The 22,112-nt window shown below is 38.3% G+C and overlaps 1 protein-coding gene across 4 annotated transcripts in view; it reads right to left on the bottom strand.

Annotated features, from left to right (window-relative positions):
- Window positions 1-22,112, bottom strand: part of FAM135A (family with sequence similarity 135 member A) — an 89,302-nt gene that overhangs the window by 4,586 nt on the left and 62,604 nt on the right. For 3 of the 4 annotated variants that reach the window (XM_054062420.1, XM_054062418.1, XM_054062419.1), the window contains 5 exons: window positions 19,994-20,154; window positions 18,191-18,282; window positions 16,038-16,135; window positions 10,471-10,622; window positions 9,357-9,467 (listed from right to left, as the gene is read on the bottom strand). In XM_054062420.1, the coding sequence (XP_053918395.1) occupies window positions 9,357-9,467; window positions 10,471-10,622; window positions 16,038-16,135; window positions 18,191-18,282; window positions 19,994-20,154 (614 nt within the window). Of the gene's footprint in view, window positions 1-9,356; window positions 9,468-10,470; window positions 10,623-16,037; window positions 16,136-18,190; window positions 18,283-19,993; window positions 20,155-22,112 lie in introns of those variants that run through there. The other variant, XR_008449107.1, reaches the window with a different exon arrangement.

Here is a 22,112-nt window from a genome sequence, read left to right as displayed (position 1 = left end):
ATTCTGAACATTACTGAAATACTGCAAATACAGTCATTCTTCAAAGGTGCTTCTTGGAATCTGCAGCAAATGTTTTGTGCCTTAACCTCAACAAATAATACTTTTATTTCATTAACAGGAAAAAAGACATCTGATCATGTAGGAAAAAGAAATAACTTGCTTTTTGCTTTTCAGAAGCTATACTGCCATGCAAAAGCTCTGGATTCTAACTTCCCTGTTTTGTTCAGACTGAATATATACTAAGTATTAATACATAACTGTTCCTAAGGCTGCCAATAGAGCCCAAAGGGAAAAATCTCATTTATTCCAGAGGTTGTTTCCTAATTTTCAGGTTTTGTACACTCCATGTGATGAAGACTACATCTCCAAATCAAGTCAGTTAAAGAAACAACACTGAGCAACTTTAGCATGTGAAAAAGCAAATGCATCTTGCCAGATTTCACAGAAAACGGGAAAAGAGAATTCTGTAAATCTGTAAAAAAAAAAAGAAAGCATCCAAACTAGATCCTGGCTCCTGCCTACTTCAAACTGGGAATCTGGTTGGTTTTTGGGTTTTGTTATTGGTTTTGTGGTTTTGTTGCCTGTGCCCACTGAAAAACAACGCTGTCTGAAAAGATCAGCTAAATCACTGGGATCTTTTATTTGACATCTGATGAAAAATGAATGCAGCAATCTTACACAAAAAATATAGATGCTAGTTCCAAAACTTTGTACTGAGTCACAAAGAATGTATTTGGAGTAAATCAAGGACAGGAATTTTCTGCAGGCTAATCTGTAAGAGTTTTATAAATTCTTTGGGAGTCCATCTATCTTGTATTAAGTATTTTTGATATGCACTTGCCCTAGAGAAATATCCATTAGTGTTCACGTAAAAGGTACAGAGAAGGGAACTGCCTAGATATTTTAATCAACCTGAAGAAGGAAGAGATATCCTGAGGAATCTCTAAAAGAACATCAGTCTACATCAATCAACATCTGAACAGCCTCTCTTCACCCTCACATACGATAATACAAACCAAAAAAACCACATCCCAAAACAGGCTTAGGACACCACAGTCTCATAAATTAGGCATCCACTTTTGGTCCCAGTGACTCATTTTTATGCTTTATATTCTGACTCATAAAAATAATGTCTCGGGCTTCCCTAGACTAGACGCTAGGAAGAATTTCTTCACCATGAGAGTGGTGAGGCACTGGCACAGGTTGCCAAGAGAAATTGTGGCTGCCCCATCTCTGGAGGTGTTCAAGGCCAGGCTGGATAGGGCCTTGGGCAGCCTGATCCAGTGGGATATCCCTGCCCATGGCAGGGGGGTTGGAACTCCATGATCTTTAAGGTCCCTTCCAACCCTAACTATTCTAGGCATGATAAATATCAGGGATGTTTCATTACAGTGAAGTGTTTGAGGGAACTCTTCACCAGAAGCAAAGGTGGCACATAAGGTATTTCATAAGCATGAGTTCTACTGTTTAACTACTCTTGGGTGGTTTTTCTTCGGACAGCTCTTTGTGCCTATTCTGAAGAAAAATGTCCAACTCTCATGTCTTGAAGTTGTTTGTTCTGACATGGTTCATACGATACATAGAACACATATGATTATACGGATGGAAAGGAGAGGAGTCACAATGATGTACATAAACATACCAAGCTTAGCAACCCGTTGGATTTCTAAAACATGAGATAACTCAAACCACTTCTCAATGAGAAGGAATTGCATGGTGTTGAACAGCATCCCTTCTGCTCTCCAGACAGGCTGTGGGGCTACTCAGGACACAAGGAATTATCACCAATATGGAAGAATACAGTGCTAAACTGTGCCTAAATTGTGTACTCGGAGACAAAGAAGCACCTTATCATAATCTTGCATTTATGTAGCAATAAAAACTGGCCCATGCAATATCTTTACATGTTCTTCTTTCACTTACTCTAACTTTTAAACATATTCTGTCTTCAATTAACTGAAACATGCAGGAACAAACTGTGAGCAAAGACTAAAGCTCAGTTAATTCCTATGATCCACATCTTTATTTTCCCAAACCACACATAATGCAAGATCTGTCATGCATACTGTAAGTGCTGAAAAAAATCCCAAACTTAAAATTATTCTAAGTAATTAATGAACCATTTTTTCTTGCACAGCAAAATTTTCAGCTGCTGAATTAAGAAACCAAGCCCAAAATCTAATTAGGCCAGCATTTCTGGATTGCTGTAGTTAGGCAAAAATGCTGGAAGCTTAAAATCTAATTCTATCAGAAGAAAATACACTCTAACTCATCACATCGCATCATCTGCTGAATAGATCACATACTTCTGCAGAGTACTATAAAAAACACTGAGGTTGTCATCAACTACGAAGTATTGACTAACTTTCTCATCGGGATCTGAGATACCTTGGAAAAGAACAATCCATGTAAAAAACACATATAAATAAGAAGGATATGGAACTGTTGGAATGGGTCCAGAGGAAGCCACGAAGATGATCACCGGTCTGGAGCACCTCTGCTATGAGGACAGGCTGAGAGAGTTGGAGTTGTTCAGCCTGGAGAAAAGAAGGCTCCGTAGACCTTAGAGCAGCCTTGCTGTACTTGAAGCGGCTACAGGAAAGCTTGGGAGGGATTTTTTACAAAGGCATGGAGTGATAGGATGAGGGGGAATGGCTTTAAATTGGAGAGGGGAAGATTTAGATTAGACATAAAGAGGAATATCTTTCCGATGAGAGTGGTGAGGCAGTGACACAGATTGCCCAGGGAAGTTGTGGCTGCCCCATCCCTGGAGGTGTTAAAGCAGGTTGGATGGGGCCTTGAGCAGCCTGGTCTGGTGGGAGGTGTCCCTGCCCATGGCAGGGGGTTGGAACTGGATTATCGTTAAGGTCTTTTCCAACCCAAACCATTCTATGATTCTATGATCACTGCTGAAATAACAATCTTTGTCCCATATGTCAGAATGTGCTTTCCTGTAGTAACAAACGTTTAATGGGCTTTCCAAATTTTTTTGGTGACCCCTACCACCTAACGGAACTTCAGTCTCAAACGAATTTGAGCATCCACAGAGAGCACAATTTCTATCCTTTAACCATTGCCATTTATGTCAGCCAGTGAATTCTGATAACAGCATCAGTCATTACTCGTTTAATGAGATTTACAAATCCATGAACAATTTTGTCAAATGATACGTCAAGTGGAAAAATCAGTCTGGAACAGCAGGCGTGGAGACCTGGTAACTCATAACCAACTGCAATTGCAGAGGAATACATTTTTATATATGGTCAAGCACCAGAATCAGGTGTTAAGTCTGACCTCTACCTATAGCCAACATATAAGTGGGGAATGGGTGATGGAGCCGCTGGTACAATGGGCTGCTGATGTTCTTTGAGGCTCGTATCACAAAAAGGATGACAAAACTCCATACCACCACCCTTTAAGTAATTCAAAACAAAGTTTTGATTATTTGCAATGGACAATATTTGCTGTGGATGCCACAGAATTCTTGAGTATAATCAAATAAAAATCACTTAAATGAGCTTGGAAAAAAAAATACAATGATCTGATTCCATTAGTAAGCTGCCATTTTCCTTAGGAATATACTAATCACAGAATCCTAGAACAGAATAATTTATGTTGGAAGGGACCTTTGGAGATCATCTGGTTCTACCCACTTGCTCAAAGCAGAGCTAATTTTGGTGTTCAATCAAGGTATTATAGTCCAAACATCTTCTACAATTCTGTCCATTTACGTACTTGTTTGGAAATAGGGATCTGGAAGCTTTGCCAAAAATTCAGTCCGGAAACAGGGACTTAAAAAATCATGCCCTGGAAGGCAGCCATTTCCTGCAGCTGGTCTTCCACACTGTTTTGTGAAGTTAACACATCACACAGACAGCTAAAAAATGTGCCCCAAAAATTTAAGCATTGAGATCCTGAGTCAGCTGAGGTCGTGGGTTAAGATGCTACAGTGCAGATGCAAGGAAGCTCAGACTTTCAGGCGCAGTCCCACAAGAAGACTGATTAGGGAGCTAGATTTACATCAATTCAAGAGTTTCATGTCAACTCAAAACTCTGCCTTGACGATCTTACTTTACAAAACTTGGCTCCAGGTTCTTCCAAAATTATTGGAACAACTGAGGGTTGGGAAGTCTTTCCTTTTAGAAGAACTGAGTAGGATGGTGTCCACGCCATATTACCAACAGGGATCCTATTTCAATTCTAGTTTCATCCTCATCACAAGTTATCATACAATCATAGAATAATTTGGGTTGGAAGGAACCTTAAAGATCATCTAGTTCCAACCCCTCTACCATGGGCAGGGATACCTCCCACCAGCCCAGGCTGCCCAAGACCCCATCCAACCTGGCCTTGAACACCTCCAGGGATGGGGCAGCCACAACTTCCCTGGGCAGCCTATGCCAATGTCTCACCACTCTCATCATGAGGAAATTCCTCCTGTCTAGTCTAAATTTGCCCCTTTCCAAGTTATACCCATTGTCCCTCGTCCTATCACTACAAGTCTTTGTAAACAATTTCTCCTCAGCTTTCTTGCAGCCCCCTTCAGGTACTGGAAGTTATAAACAGGTATTCCCTCAAGTCAAGCGCTGAAATGCTTTTTCCCTCCACAAAGCCAAAGGAAGTTAAGCTGACATCCTGTACGCAACAGACAACTTCAAGAAGAAAACATGTCACCCATGCTTATTCACTGTTGCTCTGTTGTTAACATGGATATAAACAAAACCCAAACCAAACATCTTTTTCTCCTTTCAGAGATTAGGAAAATGCACATCTTTAAAGGAAGAGATAAGACAATAAACAAGCACATCAGAATTCCGCTAATCAAGGTCTGTGGAAGTACTAAGACATATGAATCTAAGCCTACCTACATGAGTACAAAAATAACCCAGAAGAGACTATGGCTGTATGTTCACATTTGTGAACTGTGGCAAAAATAAGGGACAGCACTGTAGAGTAAACCCACTGGTATTAAGAATCGCTCATCCATCACAATGCCTATTTTCAGGAGAGTTTACTTTGGACTAGCTCTAGTCTGGTCCTGTGGATGTGACATGCAATGGCTGCTAAAGCTCCTTCATTGTGCTCTGAAGTAAACAGGGATCATGAAGAGATTTGCTTCTGAATACATTCCCGAGTGCTAATGTGGGCATATTCTACAAGTGAGTAATGGGATTTAAAAAAAGTTCAGAACTAAAGTTGAGGTAGAAAAACTTGCAGATCCAAAGTTTGCTGCAGGAAGCACTCCCACCAGTGAGTGAACAATTCATAACTGGAATAGAAAACAGCGTTCCGAGGTTTGCTTTATGCAGGCCAGTCTCAGCAAGCCACGCTTCTGACACAATTATTCATCATAGGGGAATGAGATCCGTACAAAGTTTCGGAGTCAGTCTACTCGCCAAGTCCTTAATTGCAAATGATCAATCACAATTTACATCAAATTGGGAACTACCTCCAGGGTCTTCAGTAATTGTTGTTTCAGGTGAGTGACAAGCTCAAGTTTCCAGACTGGAACTGGACCCTGTACTGACCAGTGTACTGGCATTCTGAACAAGGTATTCACACACTAAAGTCTTGTCTGAAACCAAACTGAAGCTGAATGTTAAATACCACTGACATTTTTTCTAGACAATCAGAACATCAAAGGCAACCTATGTATAAATGAAACTGTTCTCTCACTGCTAGTTTCTTAACATATAAGGCAGGGGCTCTGAACCCATCAAAAATGACCATCTCGGGTTCCATGAACAAGGAAGTCCAGATTGGTTGGGTAGCAATGGATACAAATCAAGAATTTACAGTTTATTTTCCTAGACTCCTTTGAATACGTTATTTTTATGAAAAGTGTAACTAGCTGAGTAGAAAATGTAAATAAGGTAAGAAACAAAATGTTCTGATTGAAGCAAAAAAAAAAAAAAAAAGACGAGTTTCTCTTGTTTACCTTGCACAGAACAAAGTGAATAAGAAAGGCTGGGAGAAATGCCTGGAACAGCGCTCAAATTACACCTGAAAAGATCTCCAGTTTCACTGCATATTGCCTTTCCATTTCCGTAGATAAAAAGTACAATGTCCCCCAAGTGGAGTCAATGATGCATTTGAACACAGACATCAAATGCATATCCTTCCTTAATCTCTTAAAAGTAAAACCTTCTGATTATTATTATTTAGTTGATGTGCCAAAAAATTAGTTGGCATCACAAGCCACCCAATTTTTACGTTTGATGTTAGAAAGTAACCACGAAGGTACAGTTATCACTTGTGGAAAATATTTAAGCATAAACAGTAGATTAAGTGGAAGCAGAAATCGGGAGCTATGCAAATTCCAGAACTTGTCACTGAATCTCCACATGGTGCTATTGCTGCTGAACTCACTCATGCACCGGTTGGAAATAATACTTAACTCACTGTCTCTTATTCCTTTCAGGAAAGGTCCACATAATTGCTGTTTTGTAACTTTTATGGCAAATATCAACTGTTCAGTTACAAAAAGAATTAATTTAAGCTAAGTGGACAGACCATACTAATGTCTAAAAGCCAAGCAACGAGAAAGTACAGGACTATATTTAGTTTTGCATCTAAAAATCTTCTTCTTATCAAATTAATTTCAAAAATTAAACTCTTATTCTTAGTTGATTCCGTAACGCCGCAACAAGAAGCACTACTTGCACATAATGCAGAAATTTTCATGTACTTTTTCTTCTGTGCAACTACAATTGTGTTTGCACTGACCTCATGTCATCATAGCTGGCAACCTGGTGTAATTTCTTACCACAGTATAAAATTAACAATCATTTCCAAGACCAGCCTCAAATTACCAGACAGATAGCAATTGCTGAAGGCAAGATAAGCAGATTTCAAGGAGATGACTGTCAAAGAACATAATTCTAAACATCATCGTTATGAAGAAGCAACATAAGAAAACTAAACTTTCCACTGGGTTAAAGACAGTATAAAACCCTCAACTGCCAACAGAAAGTGATCAATGCTTGAGATAAATTAAAATTCAAGAAACAGCACAAACTTTAACTCTCTTCATTTTGAATAAATAATCCTTTCACTTTTTGTTCCTTCTAAGCAAGTAAGGCCAGCTTTTGCTCCTTATCAACAATTCGCAATGACAATAATTCAGAAAACAGCTCTGAGTGACTGGAATTTTTAATGGTGAAGTCAGAAAAGAAAACATCCAGATTTTTTTTAAAAAACAACAATCTAATCAGAAATGACAATTATTTAAGCATGAATTTCTTCCCACTACCTGCCTACAAGAGGAGCCTACTAGAAAGCTGGGGAGGGACTGTTCACAAAGGCTTATAGTGATAGGACTAGGGGCAATGGGTATAAACTAGAGAGAGGCAGATTTAGACTAGACATAAGAATTTCTTGAAGATGAGAGTGGTGAGGCACTGGCACAGGTTGCCCAGGGAAGCTGTGCTGCCCCATCCCTGGAGGTGTTCAAGGCCAGGTTGGATGAGGCCTTGGGCAGCCTGGTCTAGTGGGACATGTCCCAGCCCATGGCAGGGGTGTTGGAACAAGATGATCTTTAAAGTCTCTTCCAACCCAAACCATTCTATGATTCTATGATTATTCTCTGAAATTAAGATTTATTTTCATAGGGTAACATGGCTTGACAAATTATTTTGTTTTCATAATTCTTAAACTTGAAGATAATATAGAAGGTTGATTTAATAAGTTAACTTTTCAAGGTCACTCTTTCTGTGTTAAGAAACACAATAGCTGGGCAATGGATGAGTTGCACTTGACTTTTAAAAAATATTCTACAAATCTAGCAGTTCATTAAGTGCATAAAAGAAAAAAGCTAGCTGACAGACAAACCACATACAATGCTATAGAAAAACAGACTAAGAAAAGCAGACACTTAGTTAATCATCATCATCACTTGTCATTTGCTGGAACTTATTCAATCAATCATTTCAAAAGGCATTGACAATTCTATAAATCAATTCCTATTTATAAACCAAAAACAGATAAAGAGAATTGTTAAAATAAGTTATCTCTCTCATTCTGCCTTGACAAATTACTTGAAAATTAAACTGAAATGCTCCCAGCTTTCTTGTTAAATGAGAGCAAACTGTAGCTCCAATCCTAGATCTGTGGAAGTTCTGCAAACAAAACACTTATCCACATACACTTCTACAAGAACAATGCCATGAATATATTCCAAATCATAGATACCAGTGTTTAGGTGAACCCATTTACTTTTCACTTAAGAATAACAACATAAATTAATGACTAACATCAATTATTTGGCTGAACATGAGTTATCAGTGTGCCCATGTGGCCAAGAAGGCCAATGGCATTGTGGCTTGAATTAGAAAGCACGTGGCCAGCAGGAATAGGGAAATGATCATCCTCCTGTACTTGGCACTGGTGAGGCCTCACCTCAAACACTGTGTTCGGTTTTGGGCCCCTCGCTACAAGAAGGACATTGAAGTGCTAGAGCATGACCAGGGAAGAGCAATGAAGCTGGTGAAGGGGCTGGAGAACAAGTCTTACGAGGAGCAGAAGAGGGAGCTGGGGTTGTTTAGCCTCGAGAAAGCTAAGGGGAGACCTTATTGCTCTCTACAACTCCTTGAAGGAGGTTGTAGCAAGGTGGGTGTTGGTCTCTTCTCCCAAGTAACTAGTGACAGGATGAGAGGAAATGGCCTCAAGTTGCACCAGGGGAGGTTTAGCCTGGATATTAGGAAACATTACTTCACCGAAAAGCTTGTCAAACACTGGAACAGGCTGCCCAGGGAAGTGGCTGAGTCACCATCCCTGGAGGTATTTAAAAGACACGCAGATGTGGCACTTAGGGACATGGTTTAGTGGTGGATTTGGCAGTGTTACATTTCAGCATAGAGTTATATTTACCAGGCACAACATAATATATTAATAAATTCACACTAAGTTTTCTGGCAAATAACAAACTTGACTTGGCACCAGCTATTTTCTAAAACAACAAAAAATTAAACCACAACTAATGATAATAAGCCTCTACTGCTTGAGTACAAACCATGCATACATCATACTTTCACCTTTTATGTCAGAACTGGATAATTACCATTCACTCCTATCAAAGGAATAAATACAATACACAAATAATAGCGTTGTAACAACTGTAACTGTTAGGAAAACCTATCTGTTTCTTACAGGATGCTTTACAAAAAATCCTCTTGGAAGATTTTTACAGTAAAGGAAAACAGAGGTAAAGAACCTAAAGAAACTGAAAAGAGCAAGTTCAGGTGACTATTCCCTCAGCAAGTAACAACTGACTGACTGACACTGTACAAAGGAGAGTTGAATGACATAGATTTATGTACAGTGGGCTTTAAAAGACAGTAAGTATTAACAAAGCTTACCTGCTTTTTTACTAAGTTTGTATAAGAATGTTTGTCGTGGATCCGAATGGTCTCGACATGTCAACTGCAACAAAGAACCGGACTTCTTCCACTTCTGCATAAACCACAGTCCTGCATTGTTAGGTACAACATGAGTACAGATTCACAATTAAATATGTAAGCTAAGTGAACATACATAAAATACATAAAGGCCTTATATTTAAGCTCCTCAGGTGTTAGTTTTGATTTTCATGTCAGCGTTGTCAAGCCCAGAAACATACAAAATTTTTGTTCATTATTCTTTCTTGCCTAAATATAATAAAGAATGGAGACTATTATGTCCACTACTATATGTGCCTTTCTAGAAAAAATTACATTAACAGTGAAAATCCATTCATGTTACCCATGAGGCAATATACAACATGTATTTCAGTAATTTACAGATTATCACAACATTTTCATGTTGGAATATGTAGCACCAAGCAAGAAGCACAACTTCTCAGATTTCTAAAAATAACTTTATAGAACCACTGAATTCATTAAATATGACTTGAACAAAGGAAGTAGAATTTTCTGGGAGGGAAATCAGAGTATTCTATTTTCTATAATGCTGTACCCTCTTTATTAGTCACTAAGCAAAGGCAGCCGGTAACTGTCGTTTCAGAAAATCTCTCCCTTGCCAAGCAAAAAGCAAGCAAGCAAGTCCTTAAAAAAAACCCCAGACATTCACAAGGTACAAACACATCTGCAGGTTGTAAGGTTTACTGTAAGACATTTTTGAGAGAGAAAAGACACTACTTCAGAATTATCTGAATGCATCTTACCTACTTGTTTTGCAGATTAAGTATATTAAAATTCAGTTTGTAATAAATTGAGCTCAACATATCAATAATGGAGTTTCTTTATGCTTTAATACAAACCCTTAATCAAATATATGGGAAAATGTTTATGTCAACCATCTCGTGCACATCCTTCTACTGATACTTTATTTTAATAACTCCTTTTTTATGCCAGTGAAACGTGCACTTTTTCATCATCATATTAATACAAAAACGTGCACCACACATGAAACTGCTAAGTGTGTTTCAAAACCAAAATCTCCCCTAAACTTATACTATTGAAAATAATACTTCACCTGTATTAACAAGAGCGCTGCTGTTGTAGAGAGTACCAAGATGTGGTCCAGACAGAGAGAGGAAGGTATGAAGTTTGTTGAGGTAATATTTAAATCGAGGTCTAGTGAGCACTGAACGGATTATTAAATTACCCAGTGAGTGTCCAATAAAGCTGTTTAAAAGGAAAAAAAACCAGTATAACATAGAATTTTATTGCAATTTTTTTTAAACGAGAAAATTAAAACTGGTGTCATAAAATGCTGAAAGAGCATAGGAAAAAAATAATGAAGAGTTTCCGTTCAGAAGCCTGTACTTTAGGTCACACAGAAAACATAGCTTGTCCGTATCTCCCAACCTGCACAAATTCACTACAAACATGTCCTGAGCTCCTCTAGAATTATTTTATTCACCCTTTTTGAAAAGCTAGTGGAAATAAAGTATCCCTCCAGCAGCATCTCCCACCCAAACCCAAGGTTATTTCTGGGTGCATTTCCCCTAGCACTAAGTACTTAGAAAATATCGTATGAGCTGTGTATGACCAACTAAATCACTGCTTTGGGGTGTGAGAGCATTCAGTATAATAAATGCATGAGAGCTACTGAAATTATCCAGTGAAGAAGGAGTCCAAAAGTACTCCTGTAAGTGGGAAACCCCTTACTTAACTGAATCTGGCTATTTTAAACTAGCAGCAACGTGTCAAATCTGCCTGGCAGTTGGACCAAAGTAATTATCACCTTGTGTGAGGCAACTGAAGAATATGTGTCTGAAAGGAGAATATTACATTTAATTGTTTCCCTGTTTAAGTGAGATAGGGCAGAGACGGATGGGACTCTTTAGCTTCATGTATCTGAGAATAAATATTACTTCTGAGTTGCCTACTGTTGTACCCACAAGCCTGAACAAAGCATTTCTTCAGAAGGGACACCACAAAATAAAGCAATTTTAGTTACCATGCAGTTATGCTTACAGGCCCCTGTTGAGGTGAGGACCACAGCATCCTAGGCACTAGGACTTGGTTGAGGTAAGACTCACAAAATTAGAAGGACAAAGCGCCTTCCTGCTTTACAACTGCAACCTCAGGACATGTGGAGAACAGACAATCATCCCGAAATACATAGTAGAACTGTCGCAGCCAGATCACGTATGTCCCACAACATTATGTCCTTAAGTTCACCCTTCCCACTTGCTATCACTACCCCAGTCACCAAAAATAGCTAAAACAAAGTTACCAATAATATCTGTTAATATATTAACAGATTATTATTATAGATTATAATATTATTATTATAGATTATAATATATATAATATTATAATATATTATTATAGATTATAATATATAACAGATTATTATATTATATTATTATTATATAATATCTGCTAAAAAATCACTTGACTCTGCAATTGCTTCCCCAGCAAGAACAATTGACTCAAAAAATTGTGATTTAAAGCTAAATGAGAAAATTCAAATATTAGGTTATAGAATGGCAGGGCTACCTGACCACCTAAATTCTGACATAATTATACATTTCTATGCCAGAGCAGGCTATACACAGTTTAAGCATATATGTATATCCCTCCTGTTCACTTCTACTGCTAAATTTTTGAAATTGCTGTGATATCAGAAATTCTTCGTGGCAGCCTGCTATGTTTGCCTAATTTAGAAATGAAAGATACATATCCTGTGTGCTGCCAGCACAAGAGCAGTGCATTTGTTTAACAAAATACTGAACTGCTGACTCTCTTGAATACTAAGCTTTAAAACCATTCTCAGAGTACATCACAAAGTCTATAAAAGAAAAAGAAACGCATAGATTTCTTTAGGAACCAGAAAATGTCCACAGAAATTGAGTAAGTTTATCCTGAAGATGACCAGCATCACACAACTGCTCTTGAGTAAAAGATACTATTTTCTAAAGAAGACGTGAACATCAGCAGAGACGTTCTCTTGGCAGTTCTCTCCATTATTTCATCCATTATTTATTAAATGTCGTAAAGGGAAGAGAAACCTTTATACTGTATCATAGCAAAGGACAATTTTGTCACTGGAAAAACAGCGATCCATCAATCAATCCTATCATCCTCAAGAATAACCTGAATCAAAACTTTGGAAATGCATATGTAAGATCCATTTGAGGAAAAGAAGATGCTCACAATTAGCTATATGAATGTACCTCAGAGATTAACATGTGTTCTTAAATTGTAAAGACTCAGAAAAATAACAAAGGTTACAGTAATACATTGTGATGAAATTCAGCCATCTAGGTGAATGCATAATAAGGCTCCATTATTATTTTCCAATACAGAAAGGTTTAAGGATTTGCTCAAATCAAAAATGGAAAAGGGAGGAAAATCCTTCAAAAAGGGTTTTGAAAGTGTAAGACAAAAACGTTACTCATCCTACTCATTGTTTCAGATACCTGCAACTGTGGGATGCTCTGCAAAACCAATGTGTTTCTGAACAGTAGGTGGCAATATTACCATCTTTTGAATACAAGGTATCATTAACACACTGAAGGAACAGAATTAAACTGTAGTATTTTATGTGCTTTATGGTGTAAGGCTACCAATTCAGATCATACTGGAAAATTAGACACAGTAAAACCTCATTAGTCTGTGCTAACGAACACAAAATCCTGTCCAACTATAAAAATCTGTGGAAGAAAAAAATCCATCAAAAGTCATAATCAAAAAAGTGCTAAAACAATGAGCAGATGTTTTAATATATGCATAGTATTAAGAAATGCTTTCTTTTTCAGTGAGTTACTTGGGGAAGAGGATGACAAGCCGAATAATCCAACTGAAAGTCCAACATGGGTCATCAGACAGGAGGAAAACAGTTTCTGAAACTACACTGTTAAGACCGCTTTGTTTATTTCCTAGCTATGTGATGACCAGGACAGGCTTCCATCCTGAAATGGTTTAAGAATGCAGCACAAAATGGCACTATTTTGCCATTACATGAAGACACGAGGCTTTACATTGACCCGACAGCACAGAATCACAGAATGTCCTGAGTTGGAAGGGACCCACAAGCCTCATCAAGTCCAACGCCTGTGCCTGGAATCTCAAGAATGTCTCTTGACTTGTCCTGGCCTAAGTTGATTTTAGTTTGTTTTAACACTGATAACAATCGCCTGGCATTGAATTAAAAAGTGACGCCTAAAGTTGCTTTAGTTTCACTATAGTTTCTATTAATAACAATTAGCTATTCCATGTGGCTTGAACTATGTATCACTAGAACAAAGTATGGTGTGGCAGAGAGCAGGCACGGGTCAGGTCCCCCGTGGTCTATTAATGGTCTCTGCGGAAGCATAATCATACAACTCAGGAAAGAAAGCCAGCAGTAGGGATAACAGAGAATGGAAAAAAACCAAGTAAATAGGAAACAAAAGAAAGAGCATGTGGGCAGACTGAAAATACGGAAGTATGAAAACAAATATAGGCACATCCAAGGCCAAGAAGGCAGAAATCCCCGCTGTGAACATCATTCTCTTCATACCGAAGCTCCAGGATGCTGATGTCCCACTGCTTAAGGCAGGCAGAAACCACCAATCTTGGGACCCAGACAGCTCCCACCCAAGAAAAGATACTGGCAAGTTTCTGTAGAAAATTTTAACCATATTAATAGTGGGACTTTTCTACATGAAGTTGAACAATGAATTTTCATGTTAATGTAACTAGACTAACAGTACTTTTTTGCTGCACTTCTATGAGGTTATTAAAACACTAATTGGACTAACAGTAAATTCTTAGCTCTGCATAAGATCTAAGAATGCGTGTGTTCCCTTCTGCCCGCAACAAGACTTTGACTGCAAAAGAGGGACAGAAATACAGGTATTTCTGGCGCACGATGCTCTCAGCTTTTTTTGCCATACAAAATCGTTACAGGTCTGGAGACTGGTTTCCAATTTGACTCAGCTTTGAGCAGCACTTGTACACGGAACACTCTCTAGCAGATAGGCTGGTTTCATGAGGAGAAACTAGCATCACTCAGGAGAGCATGGCTAACTAGCACAAAGTCCACTTCCTTTACAGTGGGACAGCCAAAATGAGGTAGGAACGCATCGACCATTTCAACAATCTCTCAAAAGTAGTTCCCTAGGCTTTCTAGGGTCATCCCTGCAAAAACTTGGGTATAAGTACATCTCTTTCTGAAAGGTCTCTCATGTAGCTACCAGGAAACGGCTGCAGGATGTGCTGACAGAATCACAGAAGGGTTTGGGTTGGAAGCGACCTTAAAGATCATCTAGTTCCAACCCTCCTGCCATGGGCAGGGACACCTCCCACTAGATCAGGCTGCCCAAGGCCCCATCCAGCCTGGCCTTGAATAGGTTTAACTTTCTCATAAGAAAAGTAAAGATGAGAGAAGGAGCCTCCTACTTTGGCAGGGCCAAACACAAGTATAAACCTTTGAAAAGGGAACGAAAAAGTTAGTAGTTTCTTTTTTCTTTCAAGTTACAAATGTTTACAAATTGAAAGTCTCATGAGAGAAGCAAAATGAAAGGAAAGGAGAATTCAGTTCTCAGGTACGGACAATAGTAACTGTGGGTTTGCTCCTTACAGCCTTCAGACTGCAGCATGGTGAGAAGATGTCAGTGTGTGCTGGTGGGTTACAGAAATCTCCTCTCCTGGACTAAGAGTGCACTAACGTGCAGTCTGTGTAACACAAATATAATCACACAGTGCCCGTCTTTTTTAAATCATCGATTTAGGCAACATTGCCCATCTCAAAATAGAAAGATTTGTTTAAAAAAGTGAGATTATGTTTAAACATGTTAGATGTTTCTTCTGGCTGAGTAAGGCCTACAAAACACATGACCATGCAGAAACTTGTAGGAAACGCATGCGACTAGCAAGTCAGAAAACCTTCCAGATGTGTAAGTTGAGGATGCCTAAACAAATGAATGAAGTCAGGCTTGAATCTGTTCCTTTCATCTATTGATGAGCTAACTCCAGCAACGCAGCAGTGTACCCTGCTTTGAGGGAATGAATGGAACAGGTATTCCCTGGAAGTAACTAAGAAAAGGGAACAGGGATGCATTGACTAGCACAACTCTTCTATTAAGATGTAAAACATGTTTTTTAGCAGAGGAAACATCAGAAAACATCAAAATCACAATATGTATTTCTCATGCAGTTGCTCTTCAACATCACAGATAAGACAGAATTTCCCTGTAGGAATGACAGTATAGACAGTTGGCTTTGTCATCCTTGGCGAAGAGACTATAAATTCACACGAAAGCTAAATTGATCTTGACATAGCGCCATTACAGTTTCCTTCAACTTTCTCACAACTTTATCTACCACACAGGGTCTGAGGAAGCACTGGACAGCAGTTCCTTAAATGGAATGCTTAACTCTGCCTTAAAACCACCACCAAGACTAGGTGAGCTTACAACAATGTTCAGTCTTCTTTCAGCTGGGGATTCCCTTCTCTCTCCTTTGTCCTCCTTTCCCCCTGCTCCTCCCTCTCCCTGAATTTTTCTTCCCCACCTCTCTTTCGGCTGCTCCTGAGCATAACAGTTCAGAACAACACAGGGCTCTAATTTAAGTTTATTTCTGTAAGTAATATAGAACAGATATTACCTGATTTTTGAAAGGGTTAGATTATAAATTTGTATATACTGTATAATTTCATCTAAAAGGCGATCTGTCATCGAATCAAAATCAGCAAAGGTATCATTCTGTAAAATAAAAGAAATAAAAATAATAACTGTATTTTCTAATGCAGCAATATACATTCTGCATTCAGTCCGAATTCTTATTCCCCAGTGTTTCGATCAATAGCACACAAGTAACAGAATCCACGTTATCAATATTAACTTTGAATCCAAACACTACAACTAGTTATATTTGTTGAAGTTTTTTTTCTTGTAACATGGAACAAAGCGAGACACATTTTACTGTAAGACTACTTTCTTCTAACACCGAAACAAATCTTAACATTTCACAGCCAGCCTTAGTTCTAAGCCTTTCCCTATACATAATCTTATCTGTTGTGAAACAGAGGACCAAACTGCATATTCAGAACTAAATCACACTGCCTGTGCAATAGAAATGAGACAATTACTGCAACAGCTGAGAGTCTACATCAGCACTGTTTATTCAAAACAAAAGAAATCCTTAAAGCCTTATTCCCAGTTCACAGCTTATTCTCTACAATGCTTAGCAGTAAGAAATGAAAAAAGAGGTAGCCAAAGGCTGCCTTAAACTATTCAACACAAGTTCCAAAGGATCTGTGCCAAAATCTGTAGTGTTCAACATATTGATAAATGATCTGGGAAAGGGAAGGAGATGAGATGTCGGAGTTTAGAGACAAAACTGAATATCCCAGATAATCAAATCTAGAACTGACCAGAATTACAGAAGAATCTTATGGTACTGCGTGCATGGGTGATAAAATGGCAAGGAATGCAAAATGTTACACAGGGAAAAACAGCCTTAAACATATATGCTAGCAATCATCTATACATCTGTGTTCTATCCAGCCAGCTATGCTAGGAAAGCAAGGAAAGAACAGAAAATATCAATATAGCATCTTCTATGTCCATAGCGCACAAGCATCTTAAATGACTCATCTCGTTCTGGTCATCCCATTTTAAATGACAAGATGTTTGAAAGTGGGCAGGGAAGGATATTACAGATGACCAGAAAGTGTTTCACAGGTGATCCTGAGAAATACTGAATAGATTAAGTCTCTTAGGTTGCCTCCAGAGGGAGAAACTATACTTGCTTATGAAATATTTAATTAACTGCAGTGGAAAGCAAGGAATGATTAATGACTACTTATTTTCCAAAACAAGCTGTAGGGGGATTTGTTTGAATTTCCTTGTTTGCAACTGAATTAGTAACATATATGAACTAATAATTTAAGACAACTGTATGCTGTGGAAACTGGAAGCAAAAATGCTCAAAAAGAAGCCAACATTAAAGATAAAAGACCTGTTAGTCAGTAGCTATTAGGCTCAGAGGTCTCAATGAAATTCCCAAATCAGAAAGTCTCAGGACTGCTGCCAGAAACTATAGGGCTAGAGAAGAGAAACCATCACTCGGTGCCTGTCCAGCCTGTTCACAAAGTATCCCAGCAGCTATTGCCAGAAATATGCTACTGCACTAAATGAACCTTTCGTCTGAGTTGCTGAAGGGACTCTGTGTTCTAGTTTGTCCCTGCAGTGTCTAATACCACATGTAACATACACATGCAAAAAAGTAAAAATTGGTCTTTTGTGCTTTGTCAAGTTTACTTTGTCTGAAAACATAAAATTCACAAAAGTTTAACAGAAGAGGTAATTAGCTATTGGTTCAGTGTCACGATGTGGATCTTCCAGAACACTGACAAAATCAAGAGACAGGTATTTTGTATTTCTCAGATCCTGTGAAATAATGCATCTCTCTTCCTGTCACACCAGTTTTCACTATTACCGTTTTCACCACTAATATCGAGGGCATTTTATCTACAAGCCTAACTGGTTATGTCAAGAATTTAGGAGATAGCAGCACACACAACAAAATAGCAGCAACAAATGTTACTCCTTACATACCCATATTTACCTTCAGTATTACACCAGGTTTTGTAATTACTATACCACAAGCACAGATCAAATAACAAATTCTGTGAGAATACAATAAAAATATACAGGACATGGCAAACTGCAGCACGATCGTGCCATTAAATAAACATGTCTGAAGATGTACATTGTTGACTGCTTTACAAATATTCTATTTTTGTTGGCAAATACCTGATTCCTTTCGGACATAAGAAAATCTATTCTCCCTCCAGGCAGCCCTAGCTCAATGTAAGTCTTCACTAATCTTAGATCTGCGCTGTTACCTTAAAAAGGAAAAACAACCAAGAGTTAGATACCGTGAAGTTAACTTACAATAAAAGCACTTAGAATACTGAAATGAACCTACAGCACAACTTTATATTTAAACACATCTAATGATATTCTCAGTCCTAATTAGAATTCAGTAAGGCTCAAGAAGATAAACTGCAATGACAAATGAAGTGACAAAACGGTCTATAAAAATGACATTTAATGCAGAAAACATTTTAAAAAAGCAAGGATTTAGGAAGTCACATTTGATTTTGTGTTAGCATCCAATGGATGCAGGGCACTGTGCACATTACATTCTTGAAAATCTAATTAACTTGGATAAAAGACAATTTAAGAACTTGGAGACAGCTTAAAGAATTCAGTGAAGGAGCAAGGAATTAAGGGCAAGCTGTAAACATTTCCATAGAATAAAAAGACCGAGTGGACTGTCAGCAGATAAAGACACGTTCAGACTGGTGCCCAAGACAAAAAATGCTAATTCATCCAACATCCTGAAGATTTCCCTACATGAATGATCATATTTTGTGAAGAAAAAGTACCCTTTCTGACTTAGTTACACAACAAGATTTTTATTTCAATCTGTTACTAATAAGAAAGAACTTGTATGAACTCAACATTTCATATGAAAATTCTAACTATGTGGATTTTTCTAATGCTTCAAAGACAGCTTTTGAACAACAGTTTTTTTGGCCAAGTTAACTTGTGTGTCAATTCTAAGCATGCAATAACAATTTGTATTCCCTATTACTAGTGCAGATGTTTCAGTTCTGCTTTAAAAGCACTTAACAAAGGATGCTTTCTGCCCGGAGGAAGAAAGAAAAGCTATTCTGATTTATTTTTTTTTTTAAAACTTAGGAATTTGAACAATGAACAAGAAGACTGTGCAGTGTCAGGCCAGTCCAATATTCTATCCTACTGCCCTCCTGTGTTTCCTTACACTGTTAATTTAAGAAGTTACTCAAAAAAAAAGACAAAAACATTGACGGCAGAAAGCTATGAATATTTTAACTAAAGAGGATATTTCTTAAGATGCACATATGCTCTGAACTAAAAATAGGTGAATATACCCAAGCTATTTAAATTTTTCAATTAGCAAGAGATTTTCTCATTTCTACTACAGTAGGGTCTCCGTCACTGGAAATACTGAAAAACCCAGCCGGGCTGGGTCCTGGGCAACCTGCTGTAGGTGACCCTGCTTTGAGGAGGGGAGCTGGAGTACACAATCTCCAGAGACCCCTTCCAGTGTCAACCACTCAGTGATTCAGTAAGCTAGCCTTTTAAAACCTTATAAATACTTAACCGTTTTACATGGATGATTTTTTCCTAACAAGACACACATTTTATTTTCTTTGACAATGTAATATTACAAATTCTAAACAAAACTGTTTTGTTAGCAACTCCATTCTGTTGCCATCATACAAATATCTGTGTGACTCAAAAAAGGGGAGATGTATCTAATGTGGAGCATGGCAAAAACGGGTTTATGTACATGAAATTTTTACTGAAGACAAATGTTACATAAAATTCTTAATTTAAATGATTCTATGGAACACACTGTCAAATGTAGCAGCGTAGTGTCAAATTCCTATTTTCCTCCAGTGAACCTATTTCAGAAGCATTCAGCTCAGAGTTCAAATGACAAAAGTCAAACCTGACTGGTAATCTGAACTGTTATCTCACTCAGTATCACATTTCCCAGCATACCATCTAGACCATGGACACAGACTATAAGATGTATTCCTTCTTCCGAACAGTCATCCTCTTCCATACTGAAATAAGGTATTGAAGAAGCCAGTTTGAAAACATCACTATACATAAATCCAGGAAGTTTCAGTTGCCTCAATTCTTCTTTGGCCTGTAGGAAACTGGAACAAAACCACATTTATGAGAAAACAACATTTACTATTGCCAAATGTAGAATCTCTTAGGATACATTTTTCAACTGTCTTTTTGTTTTCTATATTATTGATATGAAGGAAAATATATTTCTTCACAAAACAAGCCAGTCCTCAAAATATTTTCTATTGCAGCTTCATACAACCCCTCTTCCTTTGTTACAAAGCCAATACCCTAAACTCTTAATCTCTTCTTTCCATTGAATGTTTCTGCAATCTTGGGAGTATTTCTGAAACCAGTGAAGATTCTGGATTAATTCTGGTCTTGAGCAGGCAACATCTTTAAGTGCAGTAACAAATCCACAGGAATTACAAGCAACCAGAAGTCAAGGTAAAGATTTACACTGACTTTTGCTAATTCTTGCCAAACTTAAAACCTATTTCCCAGGTTAGCAGAGACCTGGAACCAGTGCTGTAACTGCTGAGCAGAAAGACCCTCTGGTAGGCTAAGTAAATGATACTTGCTTCAGAAGAAGGCAGATCTTTGATCTTTTAGATATTATATGAAGGCATAAACTGTATGGCCTCTATTAGCTGAGCTCATCGTATGCTAGGAATTTCTTGGGTTCCTCCCTTTCTTTCTCTTAGTTTTTCAGTGTATGTCCTTCCTACCTAATTTATTGCACACCACTTTCCCTGCAGCACTTCCTTAGGCTACTTTCCCTCCTTAATCTGTTCTGCATGACCCCTCAGAACTCCCTGCTTTACTCTGTATCTTACCAATACCTTCTGCCGGCTCACTGTTTTCCTCCCATTCGCATTTCTGTTCGCTGTTTTTCCAGCTTTATCTTTAGTTCATTCCTCCCCAAGTGGCACAAGCAAGCCTCAACGACGTCAGTCTGAACAGAAACCACCACAGGCCTATCACTCCACAGCAGAGGTTTCTTAGTTTGTACTCAAGGTGCGTTTGCTGAACTGAAAGTACTAAGGGTGGTTTTCTGTGGAGCAGATCGTGCCCTCTGCAATCCCAGTTATCCCACGCTCTGCGAGAATCTGCTTTCCCCAAGGCCAAATCTTTGGTTTTACTCCGAGTTCCCTGTTTCCTTTATTGTTAAAGGCCACAGTAAATACTCTCCGCTTTTCATCCCTCCCATTGCACACCAGTATTTCAGAAGTGACTTTTGTATCTATTAGTAACCAGTTTCCCTCAACCACTGCTCAATTCTTCCTCCTCTTCTCAGCTGCTAACCACAAACTATCTGGTCTTTTATCTCTTCTGCCTTGCTTAGCATTCTCCTTTCTACCTCTCTTGTAAGCTTTCTTCCTCCTGATAGCAATGGTTTACTTCTAATACAACACGTGAGGCTGCTGATTCCTGTGTTCAGTTAGCAGCAGGGTGTTATCAGGGAAACTCTTACACTTACAGCAAGCAAGAGGAGTGCAATCTGGGATCCCTGATGTTCCTCCTCTAAATTTGGTTATCCTGGTACACAAATTGCAGTGTAACTTAGAGCACTATAGTCTCTGAGGTGTTGTTACATTTCGGATACTTAAAGTTAAGATTGAAAAACAGCGCCATCACCTTGGTTAGCACTGCACATTTGCGCCACTTAATTAGAAGGACAATCAGTTGAATGTTTTTATGCTTTTAAACTCAAAAGTATGTTTTCCTATTCTTGCTATTTTAACAGCTTCCATTTCATAAAACACCATTTTTATGCCCAGTAGCTATTATGACATCACTTTTAAGCTGAGCGATTACTTTTTTAAAAAGGAACATATTAGAGAACCAAAGAAATCCCTTTTTTTGCTTGAAGTCTGTCAAACTACATAAAATTACAAGATGGTCAGTAGAAGGAACTCAGAGCTAACAGACCTTCTGAGTATCTAAAATGAGTGTGCAGAAACCACGTGACAGTGCTGGGGGCACTCTGGAGTCTAACCACGTGTCTTTTCCCCTTCTATACTCTATTAACATCATTTTTAAA

This window comes from Cuculus canorus, chromosome 3 (genome assembly GCF_017976375.1).
Source record: "Cuculus canorus isolate bCucCan1 chromosome 3, bCucCan1.pri, whole genome shotgun sequence".
Taxonomy (NCBI): Eukaryota; Metazoa; Chordata; class Aves; order Cuculiformes; family Cuculidae; genus Cuculus; species Cuculus canorus.
Note: the sequence above shows the minus strand (reverse complement) of the source record. Positions and strands in the feature narration are given on the sequence as shown.